A 17,345-nucleotide genomic window follows, 5' to 3' on the forward strand; every position below is an offset into this window, starting at 1 on the left:
TTGGACCGACGACGCCTTGTTGTCTGTTGGTGTTTGGGTGCCAGCCAAATAATGGAGGGGGCTTGTGCACTGCAGTGAGAAGACGGTGTGAAGGGCCTCGGGCGAATGCAGAGTATTCTATTACTTGATGTCAATTCACCGCGAGCCCAACCAAGAAGTGTGAATATATAACTGGGGTCCGCCAGGATGACGGTATGACACGGTGCGGTTGAACTTTTTTTGGGGGGGGGATTACTTCGTCTCTCTCCTCTAGCTACGGATCCATACATCCTCAGTTTTCTAGTTTCTTTTGCACGAGGTGCTTCCGGGACGACACGACTCGACACGCCTTGAGTCGCAGCTGCAGCTTGACGGCGGAGCTACTGGACGCCGACCGAGGGTAGCACTGGCGGAATCATAGCTCCATCGGTAGCAGGCGTAACTTTACTTAACGTAGGCATCAGCACCAAACATCTCACAACAACAACCTCCACTGTGGCCTCCCGCTCGGCCACCTCGAGATCTTCTCACCCGGCTAGCACCAGCAAGATGCCGGCGCCCAAGCAGAGGAAGATTGCAATCGTGGGGAGCAGGGCCGTTGGTGAGTTCACATGCGCGCGCAGCTTGGTGGAGCGCAACATTTCTGACGAGCAAGCCCTGCAGGCAAATCGAGCTTGACGGTGCAATTCGTCGACGGCCATTTCGTCGAGAGCTACTATCCCACGATTGAGAATACATTCAGCAAAATCATCCGCTGCAAGGGCCAGGACTTTGCGACCGAGATTATCGATACTGCAGGCCAGGTATGTACTCATTTGCTGGGCTCGCACTCCATTTTCTCAGTCCACCCCACATCCATCTGCCCTCCCCAGCTGCAGGAGCAGCCACATACCCATCCATCCATTCATCCACCCATCTATCCATCACTCGCCTGCCCCAGCACCTGCTCCCCACGCTGCATCCCTGTCTGTTCCTGAACATCCCGACAGACGAATTGAGTGAATTTTTGTTTTCTCTCTTTCCTGCGTCTTGTTTTGTTTGCGCGCTTTTTTTTTTGGACGTTCAAGCTGAGGCTTCTGAGGACGGGGCGACTGACAATTTCGCCTCTTCAAAGGATGAATACAGCATTCTCAACTCAAAGCACTTCATCGGCATCCATGGATACATGATTGTGTATTCGGTGGCGAGCAAGCAGAGCTTTGAGATGGCGAGGATTATTCGGGATAAGATTCTTAATCACCTTGTAAGTTACCCCCCTCCTCACTTCCTAAGCTAAGTGACTGTTTGGAGTTTGGGAGGGGTTGCTAAGGGGAGAGCGGGATGGAGATGGATTGGAGCTGACTGGGTTTGCTCCTGTGTAGGGCACCGAATGGGTTCCCCTCGTCATCGTCGGCAACAAATCTGACCTCCGCCCTGAACAACGCCAGGTTCAACCTGAAGACGGCAAGGCGCTGGCTGAAGAGTTCAAATGTGCGTGGACGGAGGCGAGTGCGCAGTACAACGAGAATGTGCAAAAAGCGTTTGACCTCATGATCGCCGAGGTCGAGAAGAGCCAGAACCCAGGCGAACCAGCTGGCGGAAGCAAGTGCGTGGTGATGTAAGCCCCAGGGCACATACCGTCCTCCGCGGACGGGTGGGAGAGATAGTGTACGGGGGCAGGATTTCCTGGGATACTGTGGGGAGGCTGGCCTACGCTTACAGCTTACAGCATTGCTTGTGCTCGGGCACGGCGAGGCCGCTGTGTGTGGGTGTGTGTGCGATTGATCTAGGGATAGATGGTGGGTGGGGTGGAAGTCTGAAACATTTCATCGGCTTGTGGTCTTTACATATGGCTGCCTCTATTGCGGCGTAATGGTGTTCTGGCGGAGGAGTAATGGGCGTCTTTTTCTTTCTGTCTGTGTATCTAGTATCTTGATTTCCTTGGATGTGGTAGTTTGATGGGAATTTGTCATCTGCATATATGACAGCCTTCATCTATCTCAAAGCCTCACGATTCGAGTGTTGGATAGTCAAGACAGGAAGAGAAAATCTGCTAAGAATGAACGAACTTGAGCTCCTCCCTTCACCTTTGATGTGAATATCGAGTAGCGTAAACGCTAACTAGCCAGGTGCTCAATTGCTTTCCACACATACTGACGCTATAACAATGTAGAATATCCAAGCATATGTAAAATCCCGTCCGGAAAGCCCAGGTTAGGAAGCTCCAAAGCTTCGACCACAAAGCACAGTGATCCACACTTTTCGCCGGGCCTACCTCTTTCTTACTCAGATCGGCAGGTTCGATGGAATCGTTACGACAAGGCTCGAATCATACTCCCCCGAGCTGTGATTTGCTTTTTTCGGTCCCCGGACCAAAAACTAAGAGAGCATGAGAGAGGGATTCGCGCACCGCCACAGAAGATGAAGAGTGCCACAATATCTGCCCCGCCATACCCTCGCACAGACCATCGCGGTTCCTGACTCATGGCGCTGTTCTTTTCCAGTGAGCCTTTCGAACATACAGGTCAGATAACTTCAACCCCCTCCAATTCCCTCACCTACACACTCTCCCGTCATACACCATGTTAGACGTGTAAGTAGCCGCCTCCCCCCACCTCCCCCACCTTCTCCCTGAGGCCGCATAACAAAGGCTCGGGGAATATTCGCATGTGTGCTAACAAGGAGGGGCAAACAGCAACGACTTCATCGCCGAGCGCGGCGGCAATCCTGACAAGATTCGAGAGAGCCAGCGGAAGAGACATGCGAGTGTCGAGATTGTGGACGAGATTATTAAGGATTTTGAGGTCCATCGGCAGAGTATGTGTGATTTCTTAGCCCTCTCGACACCAGACACGAGACCTTCACGACGAATATAGATATCCAAGAGACAGGGTTTATATAATAACAGCGCTAACTCCGTGGCCTCTACAGCTCAATATGCTGCCACACAAATCGGCTCGCAAATCAATGGCCTCCAAAAACAAGTCGGACAAAAAAAGAAAGCGAAGGAAAGCGCCGACGAGCTCCTCGCAGAAATGGCCGCCCTTAAGGAATTAAAGAAGAAAAAAGAAGACGAAGCCGCCGAGCTCCTCGTTAAACTCCACATCAAAGTTAAATCCGTCGGAAACTACGTCCACGACAGCGTACCCGTTTCTGACAATGAAGACAACAACGCCGTGTACCGAAAATGGGCGCCAGATGGTGTCACAGTTTCGCATATGGAAGCCGGGATTCCGCATCATGGAGTTTTGGCCCGACTGGCGGGATACGATCCCGAGAGGGGAGTCAAGATTGTCGGACATAGGGGGTATTGTCTCACGGGATATGGCCTATTTCTCAACCTTGCGTTGATTAATTATGGGCTGGAGTTTTTGTTCAATAAGGGGTACACGCCAAATCAGCCGCCCTTTTTCATGCTGAGGGATCAGATGGCCAAGACGGCTCAACTATCGGATTTCGATGAGGAGTTGTATAAGGTTACGGAGAGTAAGGATAAGCCCGAGACGGATAAGTATCTGGTATGCCGTGTCTGGCCTTTCCACCACCTCCGTATAGCCCTTAAATAGCTCGCCAGCTAATCTATCTGCCTCCTCGTCCCAGATCGCAACCTCAGAACAACCTATCAGCGCGCTCCACTCGGAAGAATGGCTCGGCGAAAAAGACCTCCCAATCAAATACGCAGGCTATTCAACCAACTTCCGGAAAGAAGCCGGGTCGCACGGCAAAGATGCATGGGGAATCTTCCGGATCCATCAGTTTGAGAAGGTCGAGCAATTCCTCATCACAAAGCCCGAGAAATCGTGGGAGGCGTTCGAGCAGATGATTGCCACGAGTGAGGAGTTTTATCAGAGCCTGGGGTTGCCGTATCGGGTTGTAGGGATTGTTAGTGGCGCTTTGAGTATGTATATGTCTTTCTATGTTGAGTTGATCTTTGGGGGGTGGGGCGAGATGGGGTGTAGATGAGTTGAGGGATGAACGGATGCTGATTGTGTGACAGATAATGCGGCGTCCAAGAAACTCGATCTCGAAGCCTGGTTCCCCGTCACTGGTGGTGGGGAGTACAAGGAACTCGTGTCTTGTAGCAACTGCACAGACTACCAGACGCGAGAGTTGGAGATTCGGTTTGGGGTGAAGAAGCAGACGGCTACGCGTAAGGAGTATGTTCATGCTCTTAACGGAACGTGTACGTCACCCCCTCCCCCTTCTCCCCTTCCCCCTTTCCCCATCCCTCCTAACCTCTTCTTTCTGTCATTGTTTCTGTACTTGCTTTCGTTAGGCAGAACAATTGTGAACTAACATGTGGGCTACGCAGTATGTGCCACAGAACGGACCCTTTGCTGTCTCCTCGAGAACTTCCAAACCCCTGAGGGTTTCAATGTGCCTAAGGTGCTGCAAAAGTATATCCCGGGTCAACCGGAATTCTTGCCGTTCGTCAAGGAGTGGAAACCTGAAAAGGTGATTCCGGATCGGACTAAGTGAGGGCTAACAAGCGGGGGACGCTGTAGCATGTGCTTGGAATTGTTGTGGGCTGTTTTGAGGACGACGGGGAGGGGTGTTGGGGATCTTGATGCATTTCATTACGCCAGGCTGGTGGCTAGAAGAGCTTGATACGAAAGGGAGAGATACAGGGGGGAGCGTGAGACGAATGAAGGGACCCTTAGATACACCATACCACACCATACCATACCACAGCCAAGGAGGGGGCTGGAAAAGCATTCGGAATTCGGCATTCATTGGCTCCCTCAGATAGAGGTCCGCGATAGACAGGTATCTTAAAACCCTGCGTTGCTCGACCTCGTATTTCGCTTGAGTGCTCATTGCAATGACTGACATTGACATCCATGTCTTCCGAAAGTCTAGACAAACGTTCTTAAAGTCGCTCGGGAGTCTCTGACAAACGCCCGTGTTAGGCAAATAGAGCGGTCGGAGGTGGGATTGATTGCCAACATTGAAAGCATCCTGAAGAATGGTGGGCGTAGTGGATACGGTCAGCGCGCCCAATAGGCCGTACTACTGACAATACTGAGTACGTTATACAGTAGATTTGAACCGTACGAACGTACAGCGATCTTCTGTCGGTGCGTATGATAACTGTTGCCCTGAGTACTGTTCGTAGTACGACGGACGGGGGTACCTTTTCGGTGTTTTGGAGAGCCCTTGCCGGAGTGGCTGCCCTGAGGGGCCGATTGGTGGAAAATCTCGTGTGCGACGCCGATTCATCTGCTCCTAGGTGACTTTTCCTGCCCATCCAGATAGTATAGCTCATCAGAATCAGAATAGCGCCTATTATTTGAGGAGCGAGTTCCTGGTTCTGGTTGCTCACCTTACTAGGGAAAATAGTCTTGCAGGGAGCTATCAGGCTCTTGACTTTGCCTCTTCTATAGTATAGCGTATCAATCGTTACGACGTACATCAATCGTATAGTACTACCCGTACAGCTCACCTCAAACGGTGCGGTTACTGTCCGTACAGCTGCCTCTCCTCCTCACAACCGTACGTAGGTACAGGAAATCTCGTCCGTACAGGCCTCAAAATCTCTTAATAGTACAGTAGTACGGATTGTTGGCCACGCTGGATATGGTAGTGGGGTGATGGGGAATCAGTGTCTTGAGTATCTGTATCTGGATCCAACCCTTTTAAAGTATTAGCTTGTCTCTGAGAACTTGCTTTTCTGGGGTCCTGGAGCGGGTTAATAGGATTTACTTCCGGCCTGTGGGGACACAATCGCATGGTCGTTTTGGTTTGGTATGGCTACAGAAAATCTTCACGGAATGATTCGAATACTGGAAGAAGCATATGAGAAGCTTGTGGGCGCTTTTAGGGAAGCATTCGATAAGAAACTGGTATAAGTAGGGAATATGGCCCGTACAAGATTGTCATATTGCTGTTTTTAAACCCCCTACAGCTGAGCTTATTACATGGTTAGAGCTGGTGGATAGAGGCCATGGAGTTGCGGGGACTCAATTAGGTGGTGAGGGCCAAACGAGAAGCCCAAAAAAGCTTGTCAAGGCTACCATGAGATAAAAGAGAGAAGAACCAGTGCAGAGAGCGCAGATGTAAGACACAGCAGGAAGAAGATTAATGCAGCGTTTGCCTCAGTATTACGGCAGAGCTATACTAACAACTAGCCGGCTCAGAAACTACAGTCCTCGTGCAGCTCCGGACTGGCAAGTTGCTCCTCAAGGAACCTCTCCATAAGGGCAACGCGTCCGAGATAGCAGACTTCAACTTCGAGTTTGTAGAATCGGTACCAAGTTTCCTTTTCTTTCCAAGAATTAGAAACGGTAGAGAGCGATGTTACGGTAGCAACATGGAGAGCGATTCGGTGACTGGTCGTATGACAAGGGTTGGTACTCGAACAGACAAGAAGGATACGAGAATATGGGCGGGCAGATGGAGCGATGGGGCAATGGAGGCAGCATATCGGCGTGGCCAGAGCCAGGCTTCAATGTAAATGGGAGTTAGCTATTCTAGTCAGCGTTGAGCAATGCTCCTACCCGGACGCCTCTTCATCGCTTCTGTAACTTTCACCAGCAGCTCTTTGGCCTCATTCCACCGCCCTTGATTCCTATATGTCGATGCTAGGTTGTGGATGCTGGTTACTGTAGATGGATGCCCGGCTCCAAGCGTCCTTATGGATGTTTCCATCACTTGGACCTCCAGCTTTTCTGCCTCTTTCCACCGTCTTTGATTCCTGTATGTCGAAGCTAGGTTGCCCATACTGACGAGTGTGTCAGGATGCTCCTTGCCAAGCACTCTGGTGGAAATCTCCATCACCTGCACCTCAAGCTTTTCTGCTTCCTTCCACCGTCTTTGTTTCCAAAACGTCGATGCTAAGTTGCCCATGCTGACTAAAGTGTCAGGATGCTCCTCACCAAGTACCCTCTTTCTTATCTCCACTACTTGCTCCCCAAGCTCTTCGGCCTCCTTCCACCGCCCTTGATTCCAAAACGTGATTGCTAGGTTGCTCATGCACGCAAGTGTGTCTGGATGCTCCTTACCGAACACCCTCATTCTTGTCTCCATAGCTTGGTCCTCCAGTTTTTCGGCTTCCTTCCATAGCCCCTGATCTCTATATGCCGAGGCTAGGTTGCCCATGCTGGTCAGTGTGTTAGGATGCTCATCACCGAGTACCCTCTTCCTCGTCTGCATTACTTGCGCGAACAACCCTTCAGCATCCTTCCACCTCCCCTGCTTCAAGAATGTTGAGGCCAAGTTGCCCATGCTGGTCAGTGTATCGGGATGCTCCTCTCCAAACAGCTTTGTTCTGATTTCCATTACTTGCACCCTCATCTCTTCAGCCTCCTTCCACCGACCTCGGTTGCTATATATTAACGCTAGGTTATTCATACTAGTCAGGGTAGAAGGGTGCTTCTCTCCAAACAGCATTTTTCTGGTCCCTAAGAGTTCCGCCAATAGCTTTTCAGCCTCCTTCCACCTCCCATAATTGTTGTACGTCAAAGCTAGGTTGTTCACGCACGTGAGCAGGTCTGGATGCTCCTTACCTAACACCCTCATTCCTGTCTCCATGGCCTGGACCTCCAGCTTTTCGGCTTCCTGCCATCGCCCCTGATGCTTATATGTCAAGGCTAGATTACCCATGCTAATCAGTGTCCAACGATGCTCCTCCCCAAATATCCTCCTTCTCGTTTCCATCGCTTGCATAAAGAGCCCTTCCGCCTCCTTCCCCCGCCCTCTCTCCCGAATCATCGACGCCAAGTTGTCCATACTGATTAGCGTAGAAGGGTGCTCCTCCCCAAGTACTCTCTTTCTTGTTTCCATCACATGCGCCTCAAGCTCTTCCGTCTCCTTCCACCTCCCTTGATCCCTGTAAGTTGATGCCAGGTTTGAAATGCCAGTCAGCGTATGTGGATGCGTCTCACCAAACACTTTCTTGGAGGTCTTCACTACTTGCGTAAACAACTCTTCCGCCTCCCCCCACCGACCTTCGGCATGACATAATCTTGACAATGTGTGAGTGTTTATTATCCACACAGCACTCTCCTGGCTATTACAATGCTCTATATCTCCAATCTCTCGTCTGATAACTCCTTCGGCCTCGTTTAACCTATCACTCATGCGGTATTGATTGGTGAAATTAACCAATGTAATATGGCCGAGGGATTGTAGAGTACTATAAGTGGTGTCTGCTCGCGTTATGCTATCGGGTTTGGACGATTTAATTCGGCTCACGGTTTCGCAAAGTTCCAGTTCAGTTTTCCTGCTCTTGGGTAATAGCCCCGTTAACTTCAGCTCATCTCTACAACCGCCAAACCCAGTCTTATAGCAAAATGCGAGCTGAAAGGCAATATTAGGGTCGACACTAGTCTGTTGTTTGGTTTCCAGCAGGCGTCTAATGTACCGTCTTACTCGATAGTCTGACTGGTAGAGGGAATTTATAGATAGTATAATCTGCCTGCATCAACATAAAGTCTCAAATCTTAGGGTATCTCTCACCTCAAAGTTACAGTCGGGCACCCGGAATTCGCCCTTTTTCAGTCCGACCACTCCAGACCCTGCCCTTTGAGTAGTATTAGCCAAATGCGCATAAGTAGAACAATATAAGCTTACCAAGTTGGAATGAGGAGACCAGGCAACGCTGAAAGACTTTCGTCTCGTTCATCTGGGTTTCGGGCCAACGATGTGCTAAAGAATCGCTCTAGCGCTTTCTTCTTGTCGGTCTCTATATCTCTCTCGGCTAGAACGAGCTGCTGAGCAAGCATTGCCAATCTATCCTGCTGCTTCAGATCCGCGAGAATACTCTTGCACATATGTCTCTTCCCTTTGCCTTGGAAATATCGCTCCGCCCAGTATGCTTCGTGGGGCAACGGTGTAATCCCTGAGAGATACTTTTCAAAGAGGACCCAGAGGCATAGCATACCAAACGAGAACACATCCATCTTCCGTGCTTGGATTGGCTTCAACTTTTCGTGCTCGCATTCAGGCGCACACCAGGGCCATGACTTTGGTACAGAAACAAGGTCGTCTTCACCCGCAAATCGGGTGGAATATCCGAAATCTGTCACTCTTGCGGTGTACGCACCAGCGTCGTCTTTAAAGACCAAGACATTCTCAGGCTTAATGTCTCCATGTATAATCTCTGGAATTAATTTAGTTGGTTATTTTATAAGCTTATTGACCCTAGAGAACGTACTGTTGAAGTGCATGTCCAAGATCGCAATGCCAACGTCTACACAGAGCTTTAGACGCTCAGCAACGCATAATGCTCTCCCTACTGGCAGCGTTGCAAAACTGTAAAGATCTCCGTATTGCGATTTTTCAAACACTAGCACCGGCCAGACTTTGTCATTGCCTCTATCATCGGATACAATATCCCAGCATATCCCCTGCAGCTCGACAATGTTGCGGTGCTTTCGAATCAATGGATGGCCAAGCGCGATAACTTCGCTGATGAGAGTATGGATAATTCTCTCCTCAGCTTGCTTCTCTTTCTGCCTGTTCGAGGCGCGCTTGAAAGCGAAGCTTGTGTGAAGGTCGATAAGAGCCTCGTTGATTATGCCTGTCGCCCCTACTCCAATTGGCTGCCGTGCGGCCTGCCATGTAGTCGGTAGAATATCGACCTGGAGTTTTTGGATGACGGCGAGGAAGGTGATCAAGTCGTACGGGGCGTCCGCTTCTTGCACTGACTCTAAGGAAGCGTCGGAAAGGTAGCGGGGTTTGAAGAACGTAAGATCGTCGTCGGTGGACATATCCTAGGTGCACTTGAACCGGCGAACGGAGTCTAAATTGAGAACTAGTTACAAGTGGCTATGATGATTAGACATTGGGTGTTTTGATAGAGCAGGAAGAGCACTGGCGTGGTGGCAGCGCTAGGCTTCGGCCGTGCCTCGAACTCCCCTCGGTCGGATGTCTTGCCTGACTGGTGAGAACCCCGCTCCTTATATTGCTTCTGCTTTCGTCCAATGTTGGCCGGTCTATCGCTAGATTTTGAACCAGATAGCCCTACGGGAAACACCAGCGGATGTGTCAAAGTGTTCGCTTCCGTATCTACCTTCTATCATTTGTCAAGAGGACTTTACTGCTCGGTCCTGGCCGGCTTTTGGTATACCTAGCCCCACGCCTTTCGCCTTGTGGCTTCTTGACTAGTGATATCGTTCCTGTTTGACTGGTTTCGGGCGGTCCTAGCCGAGATCTCTCTCTCGTCGCCTAGCGGATCTTTCTGCAAGCACTGGCGGTATTTTATATAGAGCTATCCAACATTGGTAAGGATATGTTCGCAGTTTGTCTCCTTAATCCTCTGGGTTAGAGTGGCCAGTTGACTCAGACCTAATCTGCCCTCTGAAATGAGTATTTCACTGCTTCCTTTCACTCGATGGATTTCACTCTGACTTAACATAGAATGAATTATGGATAAAAAAACGAATGATCTTGAGTCACGCATCAAGAGTCTTCGACGCGAGAACGCAGATTATCGGTGGTTTATCCCTGAACTGCTTCTCCGCGAAGCATTATCAGAAGATGTGGTCCGGAAGGCGTTACTGGACGTTGGGGCTAAACCATACCATCTTGACGAAATAGTAAAGCATGTTCTCACCAGCGGGATTAAGATTTTCGCTGTTCTCGTCTTAACTAACCAAGCTGCCATGACTTCCAAGTTCATTGAAGAGGGAGAATTTCAGGATCACAGGCTTCCCTTCAACCTGAATACTTTGGACAAGCAGCTCTCACTTCCGGCTGCCAAGGATTTCTACGAGAGGCAGTGGGAATTCACAGCGCCCACCTTTTATCGCGGCACGATCCATCGACTGCTCAACGACCGGTCCGTGCTTCCCTTCACCAAGGACAAGCGCATTGGCAACGGCGCATTTGGCACCGTATACGAAATCAAGTTGGATCAAAGCCACCAGAAAATGGAGGGAGCGTTTCAGAATAGGGTAGGAATATACCATACGCACCGTCGATATATACGCATAGCTAACGTTTACAAGCTGGTGAGAAAGGAACTAGATGATGCCGGAAGCCACAGGATCGAGCTTGAAAACCTCGCAATTCTTAGCCACTTAAGACATCCGAACATTTTGGAGCTCTTGGCTTCGTACACATACAAAGGCAAACACAATCTGGTTTTTCCTCTGGCCGAGGGCGGTACACTGGCCGAGCTCTTCGCTAGTGATCGCCAAACAACACGCTTCAAATCCAACCAGGCTTTCTTCATTGCACTTACTCGTCTATCATCTGCTATTGAGCACGTCCACAACTTTGTTGAGCGTCGGATCGATCTCAACCTCATTGGCTGCCATTATGATCTACGGCCTAAGAATATACTCGTCTCTAGAGACACATTTCTCCTTGCCGACTTCGGTCTATCAAGGTTTAAGCAGGCTTCCGAAAGTTCAGGAGCGTTGTTCAAGGAGGGAGCTGGGGACTACCGCGCACCGGAATGTGAGGATATTGATGACAATCTCTTTCCAAAATTTATTGTGCGTCGATCGAGCGACATTTGGTCGTTTGGTTGTATAATGGCGGAGGCTGTTACATATATGATTCTCGGCCAAGACGGCGTAGAGGAGTTCAGAAAAGTGCGAAGTTTTAAGAAGGGACAAGGGCGATATTATCTTTTCCACTGTGGGCTTGGCGAACCGAACGAAGCTGTAATCAACTGGATATCGCAGTTAGAGCACAAATCGCCGAGGGAGTGCAAGATGCTCCTCAAACTGGTCCGGAATATGATCGCAATAGACGAAGAGAAACGGCCGAGGGCAAAAGAAGTTACAGCAAAACTACGGCTCATTGCGCAACACGTGGTGGTCGATTCTGTGGAGCAACTTTTCCGAGTTATTCCTTTTGGAAGCTCCCTTGATGCTCTTATTGAACAGAAGAGATTCCAGTCGTGGAAGTATGCCCTTGGGATGCTTGATCAGGAGAGTGTTTCGGATTCCACTAGGGACATTTATTGGGAGCACGAATCTCAGTTTGACTCTACACTGGATTGTCTTTACAAGATCCGAGATCTCCTGAAGTCTGCCTCCTCCCGGAAGCAAAGCATGGCAGCATTTCCTCATATTCCACTCAGTGAACTCAACGATCGCCTTGATGAGCTTCTGAATGAGAGATTGCAAGAGAAGTCCAGAGCTTACTTTAGAGCTTCCATGGTTGAGGATGAAGACAATTTGTTTCTCCAAATGGTTCGAGATGATGTCAAGGGGATGTCTTTCCCCAAAGAGATCAGAATGCGAGCCACTCTAAAGTACATGACCGAATTAGCGATGCAACACCATGAAAGAGATACGTACAAGCGGCAACTCGACGTAAAGAGTGTAAAGGTCGGATCTGCATTTGGTGACCACAACATCGGGCGGTTCCAAGAGGGTGATCTCTCCCACCCGGTGCTAGTGGAATGGCGATGGTATGGGCGCCAATCCTCAGAGAAGACAATAAACCGTGAGCTTTTTGTTCGGGTCGACGCAATAGCCGATCTGCTAGGCCAAGATAAACCCAAGGAGTTCTGTACACTCGACTGCAGAGGGTTCTTTCACGATCCGAATCAATTTGCCTTCGGCGTCGTCTACGATTACCCACGGGCTACGGCACCATATCAGGGCAATCCACAACTTAAGTCTCTTCGCAAGTTAGTTACAGAAACCACCGCGTCAGTCAAACTTCACCCTACTCTTGACGATAAATTTAGGGTCGCGTACATTCTATCTCGATCTATATTAGAGTTTCACCTGGTTGCATGGCTGCATAAACGATTAAACTCATCGAACATCGCATTCTTTGCCACGACCGAGCTGCTTCAGGACGAGTGGTTCCAGATGCCATACGTTGTTGGCTTCAACCACAGTCGTCCTGATGAAATCTCGGCTTTTACCGGGGGCCCCGAGGATTCAGGCACTAATCGTTATCAACACCCTGCATATCTTAACACTACTCGAAGATATTGTGCAGAATTTGATTACTATAGCCTTGGCATCATCCTCCTAGAAATTGGGCTTTGGAGACCCCTGGACGAGATAACTCGAAAGTATAAAGGTACTCACGAGCAAATTCGAGACAAGCTTCTCCAAGAGCGGGTACCATTGCTCAAACAATCAATGGGTAGGCATTATTTTGAAGCCGTTAGGGTATGTATTGAAGGCGACTTTGATCAGTCAGAACTTAATGACGGACATGGAGGCAACACAAAGTCCTTACATCTTAGCTTTGAAAGATTAGTTGTCAGTCGGTTGAACCAATTCTCGAATTGAGGTTAATATTCCTATTTGACAATAGTACCGATGAACAAGGGCTCACTGTCGAAAAAGAGAACTCGAAATAAAAGGGATACGACAAACTTCAGCTTTATATTCCACATATTCGTTCTCAGAAAGTATTCATCATGTCTTGACAACTTATCTCGATGGCTCTCCCCGTGTTCGTGTTATGTTCGCATTGGCTATCCACCATACAAAAGATTTAATTGACCATAAAAGTCCCTCTCAATACGTGTTTCCCAGTCCAATCTGTTGTCCATCAGCTGAATCTACACATCCTGTCCTCTAACTTGGTCTGAATCACCTTAGGGTTTGAATTCTTTTGAATTTGCTTAATTTCGTCCTATAATCCTTAGCCTTATCTACATCAACTCGTTTAGTGGAGCATACATCGGTTAATCTTCGAGGAACTCTCAGAATGAATATCTCATCCTGAACCTATACTAGCGCTTAGTACATTATATGGCGTTCACAGATGACTCTCCTACCTCAAATTCATAATTATTACCGAAAAGACCCCATAATACCTGGGATAGGACAGTTTTGTCAATGTATTGGTTCGAGATAGCTTGAATCTCCATCGCTGGGGGTTTTGGCGGAACTGCATTCGCGTTACTGCCGGACAGGTTACCACAAGGATTTTGATCGGCAGCTTCATAAACTTACGTAGCATTATTATGTGATAAATCGCCGATAACCTGAATTTGGCATGTCAGGCAAAAGGCAAACACAAGACGAGTGATGGCTGACCGGTTCTGTGCGGGGCCGCCCTCGTCCAAATGAATCAATGCATAATCGATGCATGTCAGCACCACCGATTACGGGGTAGAAATCTGAATGGCCGTGTTTATTTTGCCTCCATGCAAGGTGTCATTGGAGATTTAATTTAAACATTCACTATGAGCTAAGTATGAATTGCGAAACACTACCACAAAAGCTTTTAACATGCACTTAGTTCACTAGAGTACGCAATCTTTACTATGGTTGTACTGTCAGAAGCTTCAACTAGCTTGCATGCCTATACTCGCCCTAGACTAGAAGATGATCCTGGAGGGGATTCACTGTATCTCGCTCCAGGGAAAGACGCGGCTTTCTATGAAAGTCTCCTAGTCCAGCATGAGTCGCGTCTGTTTGAGACGGATGAATCTATATTTGAAATAATACGCCTACTCCATGATAATGAAAGTATGTTATTTTACTGTATAAATGAGACAATTTCGTTCTGCTACTAATATGGCCTCAAGGATCGATTCATGGCCGTATCGAAATCCAAACTATTTCGGATATGGGTAGCCTCGTCGTACAACTGGAGGTAAATGCCTAGCTCCCTTTAGAAGAGGCTGTTTTTATCAGCTAGCAAGAATCAATATCACGGTTCTTGGAAACTTCTGGCTAAAATTACTAATTGTGCTACAGCGTCAAAGAAGCAAAGGCGAACAGCTATTCTTGTAGGTATCACAAGGCTTGCATAATCTCCCGTGAAACACGTTCATACTAACCGATACTTTATCTAGCATCATTCCTCAACTTTATTCTTGGGGACAGCTCCAGATTACCAGAGAGGCCTTTCAACGAATTCTTGTGTGCCAGCAAGTCTCAACACCTTTCTTAAACGTTGTGAATGAATTCGGTTCTAAGATCCGACACGAATTTCCGAGATGTAATACCTCGTTTTTCTGCAGCCGTATGGATTCTTGGCCGAACTTGGAAGGACAAGCAGCTTACGAGAGCCATCATGACTATGGTATGAGAGATGATAAGAACATTTACATCAGCTAAACCTAAATCAGAACTGTCGTATATTCTCCAATTCGTGGAGAGGAATGGCCGGAACCGAGGTAACCCCTGGTCTATCCGACAAACTGGTGTCTACCAACAAGCGAAACTTGATAATCGTCAGTCGGTCTGGATATTTTTGCAGGTATCGACGCCTACCAGGGGAGTTTTAGAGGACAAACTGCGGAGGCAATTAAGTTGCCATGGCGAGAGCGACAGTCCTGTTGCGCTCCACGCTCTTCTACTTAGGGCAACAGCAGGCAACTGGGGAGAGTACGTTCGAGGCCTTAGTGCGCAGCTTAGAGATTTAGTGAGTCCATCGTCTATGCGGAATCCTCGATTGAGTTTATATTTACTTATATAGCGACGCAGGATGAGAAAGCATGTTTCTCTAAAATAGGCATCGTAGCTGCACATGATTACTCTGTCACTTTCGCAGATATGCAGGCTCTACAGATATTGCGACACAAAATTCTCACAGTATCTTTGATTCTCAGCTCTTGCCTAGATGTTGCAGCAAGACTAACAGAGCACTGCCATAAGCTTGACGGATCTGGTTTCTCTCCTAAGAGTGAACAAGTCCGTAAGTCGATCGAGATGTATGCTGCAGACATTCGTGTTCACCAGCAAAGTGTTGGAGTCCTGATGGAGGCGCTGCAAGGCACGTATGGCTTGGTACGTATGCTTCTTTCTCAACACACAACTCGCTAGAGAAAGCTGACGCCCTTTGGATCAGCTATCAAAGATAATTGAATTCCGTAACATCGAGAGTCTACGGCATATCACCGAGGCATCCGAGAGGCATCTTGTCTCTTTAGAGGACCTTACTTTGCGGATCCGGAACGAGAATCGCGACTCAGCTACCCTTGCTTCTCACGCTCAAAAGGACACAAAGGCCATGAAGGCATTGACCACGATGGCTACTACGCTCCTTCCAGCGTCGTTGATAGCAGTATGATTTTACCACGAGCCTGCATTTAGATAGTACTAAAAAGTGGACAGACAATATTCAGCTCGAACTTAGTCCAGCTAAAGCAGGACAGCAATTCTGACGGCCAAAAGACGCACTTTGTCATAGCTACCCAGTTCTGGATATATGTCGTGGTCACACTAGCTTTGACAATCATTATTCTAGGCTGTACACGCCTTCTGGAACGCCAGTGGATAAGGAGTCTGTTTTAAGGCCTTCCATCGCCAGAGCAGGCCATGTAGGTTTTTGTCAGTCTATTATGTCCGAGCGTTGCGTTTTAGCTTGATGGATCCGCCATGTTCAATATTAGAAATGGAAGGATCCAGGACCCAGGGACTGTAACCCATACAATTTAGGATGGATTTTGGGGAGTCCCCATATAAGCTCAACCGGCAACTATTGAGGAGGGTTAAGTGACTAGTGGGGACGCTGGGGGAACCTAGATAATAAGGAGTGATTAGGGACTCCGCTTCAACAAGAGTATACTAGGACAACGAGGCTTCTCCACGCAGTAAAGCAAGCAGCTCTAAGGCCAAGCTCTTAATATAAAAACGAGAATGCCATGCACGATTTGCTATTAGCCAATTCTTTGAGTGGATGCCTAGACCCCCGTTAGCTTGACCACCAGAGTCTGGGAATTTCTATGGCTCTCTACGACTCCTCGCAGCCATGTAACATCCTATGAGTATCATCTCAACGTAGCTTAGAGTTTAAGTGGTGAACTGGAAAGACAACTTCGCTTTGATGTACAATACAAGGCCACCATAGATCTTTTTTTGGAAGCGCACGTCATTCGCCACACGACCTGTCGATCGCGGCCCGCCTTATTTTTGTGGAACGGCCGTCTCGCGCGAACGCCACATCTCCGATCGCCCTCAAAAGTTTCGACCACCACAGCGACTACCTTTGCGACGACACCCGCCGCCCTTTATCATGCTGCTGCTTATGCGGCTCTAAAGACTTCTGTTCATTCGTCAGCTCGTCCCTAATCGCTGCAACACTATGTTGGTTTCAGCACATCAAGGGTGTTGTAACCGCCTGTTTCCCGAGCCACACCGTCATCACGCCGACTTCTATTCCTGGGGCGAAATCTAATAATAAGCATAGCATGCACCTAAATTGCCTACCTCAGTAACCACAAGATATACTATACCTGGCGATCCAGCCTGCCGGCGCTTATATTCCATCTCTGTAGGGCTGGGGTATGCCAGTGCGCCGGTTAAGCTTCATCCGAACAGTGTGGCCATGCACCTTTAGAGAAAACATCCTTCAGCCGCCTTGCTTGGCACGTTTCGCTGTGGGAGGTTGGGGAAGCCAGACAGGTCCTTGCCGCGTAGGTCTGGCCGTTGATTTGTGGTAATGATCCGTCAAGCATGCTATGTCTAAATTCATTGCATTGCTGGCGAGCACGTTCCTAGTAACGAACG

At 48.6% G+C, this 17,345-nt stretch overlaps 8 protein-coding genes across 8 annotated transcripts; 4 read left to right on the forward strand and 4 right to left on the reverse strand.

Moving 5' to 3' along the window:
- The first annotated feature begins 399 nt into the window (after nt 1-399).
- BDR25DRAFT_121376 (rheb small monomeric GTPase RhbA) lies at nt 400-1,627 on the forward strand. Its single transcript, XM_033683708.1, has 4 exons — nt 400-580; nt 643-782; nt 1,094-1,222; nt 1,341-1,627. The coding sequence occupies exons 1-4, from the start codon at nt 529-531 to the stop codon at nt 1,578-1,580; spliced, it is 561 nt and encodes a 186-aa protein (XP_033551204.1). The 5' UTR covers nt 400-528; the 3' UTR covers nt 1,581-1,627.
- Nucleotides 1,628-2,486: 859 nt separating this feature from the next.
- BDR25DRAFT_301745 (serine-tRNA ligase) lies at nt 2,487-4,721 on the forward strand. The gene is made up of 6 exons (XM_033689642.1): nt 2,487-2,551; nt 2,654-2,775; nt 2,890-3,476; nt 3,559-3,856; nt 3,956-4,141; nt 4,271-4,721. The coding sequence occupies exons 1-6, from the start codon at nt 2,541-2,543 to the stop codon at nt 4,435-4,437; spliced, it is 1,371 nt and encodes a 456-aa protein (XP_033551205.1). The 5' UTR covers nt 2,487-2,540; the 3' UTR covers nt 4,438-4,721.
- A 1,659-nt stretch (nt 4,722-6,380) lies between these two features.
- Nucleotides 6,381-8,125, reverse strand: BDR25DRAFT_385917 (kinesin light chain). The gene has a single exon (XM_033697966.1). It carries the CDS (start codon nt 8,035-8,037, stop codon nt 6,433-6,435), a length of 1,605 nt encoding a protein of 534 aa, XP_033551206.1. The 5' UTR covers nt 8,038-8,125; the 3' UTR covers nt 6,381-6,432.
- Nucleotides 8,126-8,525: 400 nt separating this feature from the next.
- On the reverse strand, nt 8,526-9,668 carry BDR25DRAFT_215659 (kinase-like protein; the record flags this gene model as incomplete). Its single annotated transcript, XM_033684846.1, has 3 exons — nt 8,526-8,733; nt 8,788-9,058; nt 9,113-9,668. The coding sequence occupies 3 exons, from the start codon at nt 9,666-9,668 to the stop codon at nt 8,526-8,528; spliced, it is 1,035 nt and encodes a 344-aa protein (XP_033551207.1).
- A 657-nt stretch (nt 9,669-10,325) lies between these two features.
- On the forward strand, nt 10,326-13,406 carry BDR25DRAFT_385934 (kinase-like protein; the record flags this gene model as incomplete). Its single annotated transcript, XM_033697967.1, has 2 exons — nt 10,326-10,853; nt 10,908-13,406. 2 exons carry the CDS (start codon nt 10,326-10,328, stop codon nt 13,164-13,166), a joined length of 2,787 nt encoding a protein of 928 aa, XP_033551208.1. The 3' UTR covers nt 13,167-13,406.
- On the reverse strand, nt 13,210-13,793 carry BDR25DRAFT_301747 (uncharacterized protein). Its single transcript, XM_033689643.1, has 4 exons — nt 13,661-13,793; nt 13,563-13,610; nt 13,477-13,515; nt 13,210-13,421 (listed from the first exon to the last, which is right to left on the reverse strand). Exons 1-4 carry the CDS (start codon nt 13,751-13,753, stop codon nt 13,398-13,400), a joined length of 204 nt encoding a protein of 67 aa, XP_033551209.1. The 5' UTR covers nt 13,754-13,793; the 3' UTR covers nt 13,210-13,397.
- A 304-nt stretch (nt 13,794-14,097) lies between these two features.
- BDR25DRAFT_340867 (uncharacterized protein) lies at nt 14,098-16,404 on the forward strand. The gene is made up of 8 exons (XM_033693545.1): nt 14,098-14,357; nt 14,417-14,484; nt 14,589-14,620; nt 14,687-14,916; nt 14,963-15,258; nt 15,321-15,623; nt 15,685-15,900; nt 15,951-16,404. Exons 1-8 carry the CDS (start codon nt 14,153-14,155, stop codon nt 16,128-16,130), a joined length of 1,530 nt encoding a protein of 509 aa, XP_033551210.1. The 5' UTR covers nt 14,098-14,152; the 3' UTR covers nt 16,131-16,404.
- Nucleotides 16,376-17,293, reverse strand: BDR25DRAFT_351913 (uncharacterized protein; the record flags this gene model as incomplete). The annotated part of the gene is made up of 9 exons (XM_033694935.1): nt 16,376-16,403; nt 16,472-16,519; nt 16,574-16,597; nt 16,642-16,723; nt 16,758-16,792; nt 16,823-16,903; nt 16,937-16,991; nt 17,033-17,142; nt 17,208-17,293. The coding sequence occupies 9 exons, from the start codon at nt 17,291-17,293 to the stop codon at nt 16,376-16,378; spliced, it is 549 nt and encodes a 182-aa protein (XP_033551211.1).
- Nucleotides 17,294-17,345: the final 52 nt, after the last annotated feature.

This window comes from Lindgomyces ingoldianus (genome assembly GCF_010093535.1).
Source record: "Lindgomyces ingoldianus strain ATCC 200398 unplaced genomic scaffold BDR25scaffold_7, whole genome shotgun sequence".
NCBI lineage: Eukaryota > Fungi > Ascomycota > Dothideomycetes > Pleosporales > Lindgomycetaceae > Lindgomyces > Lindgomyces ingoldianus.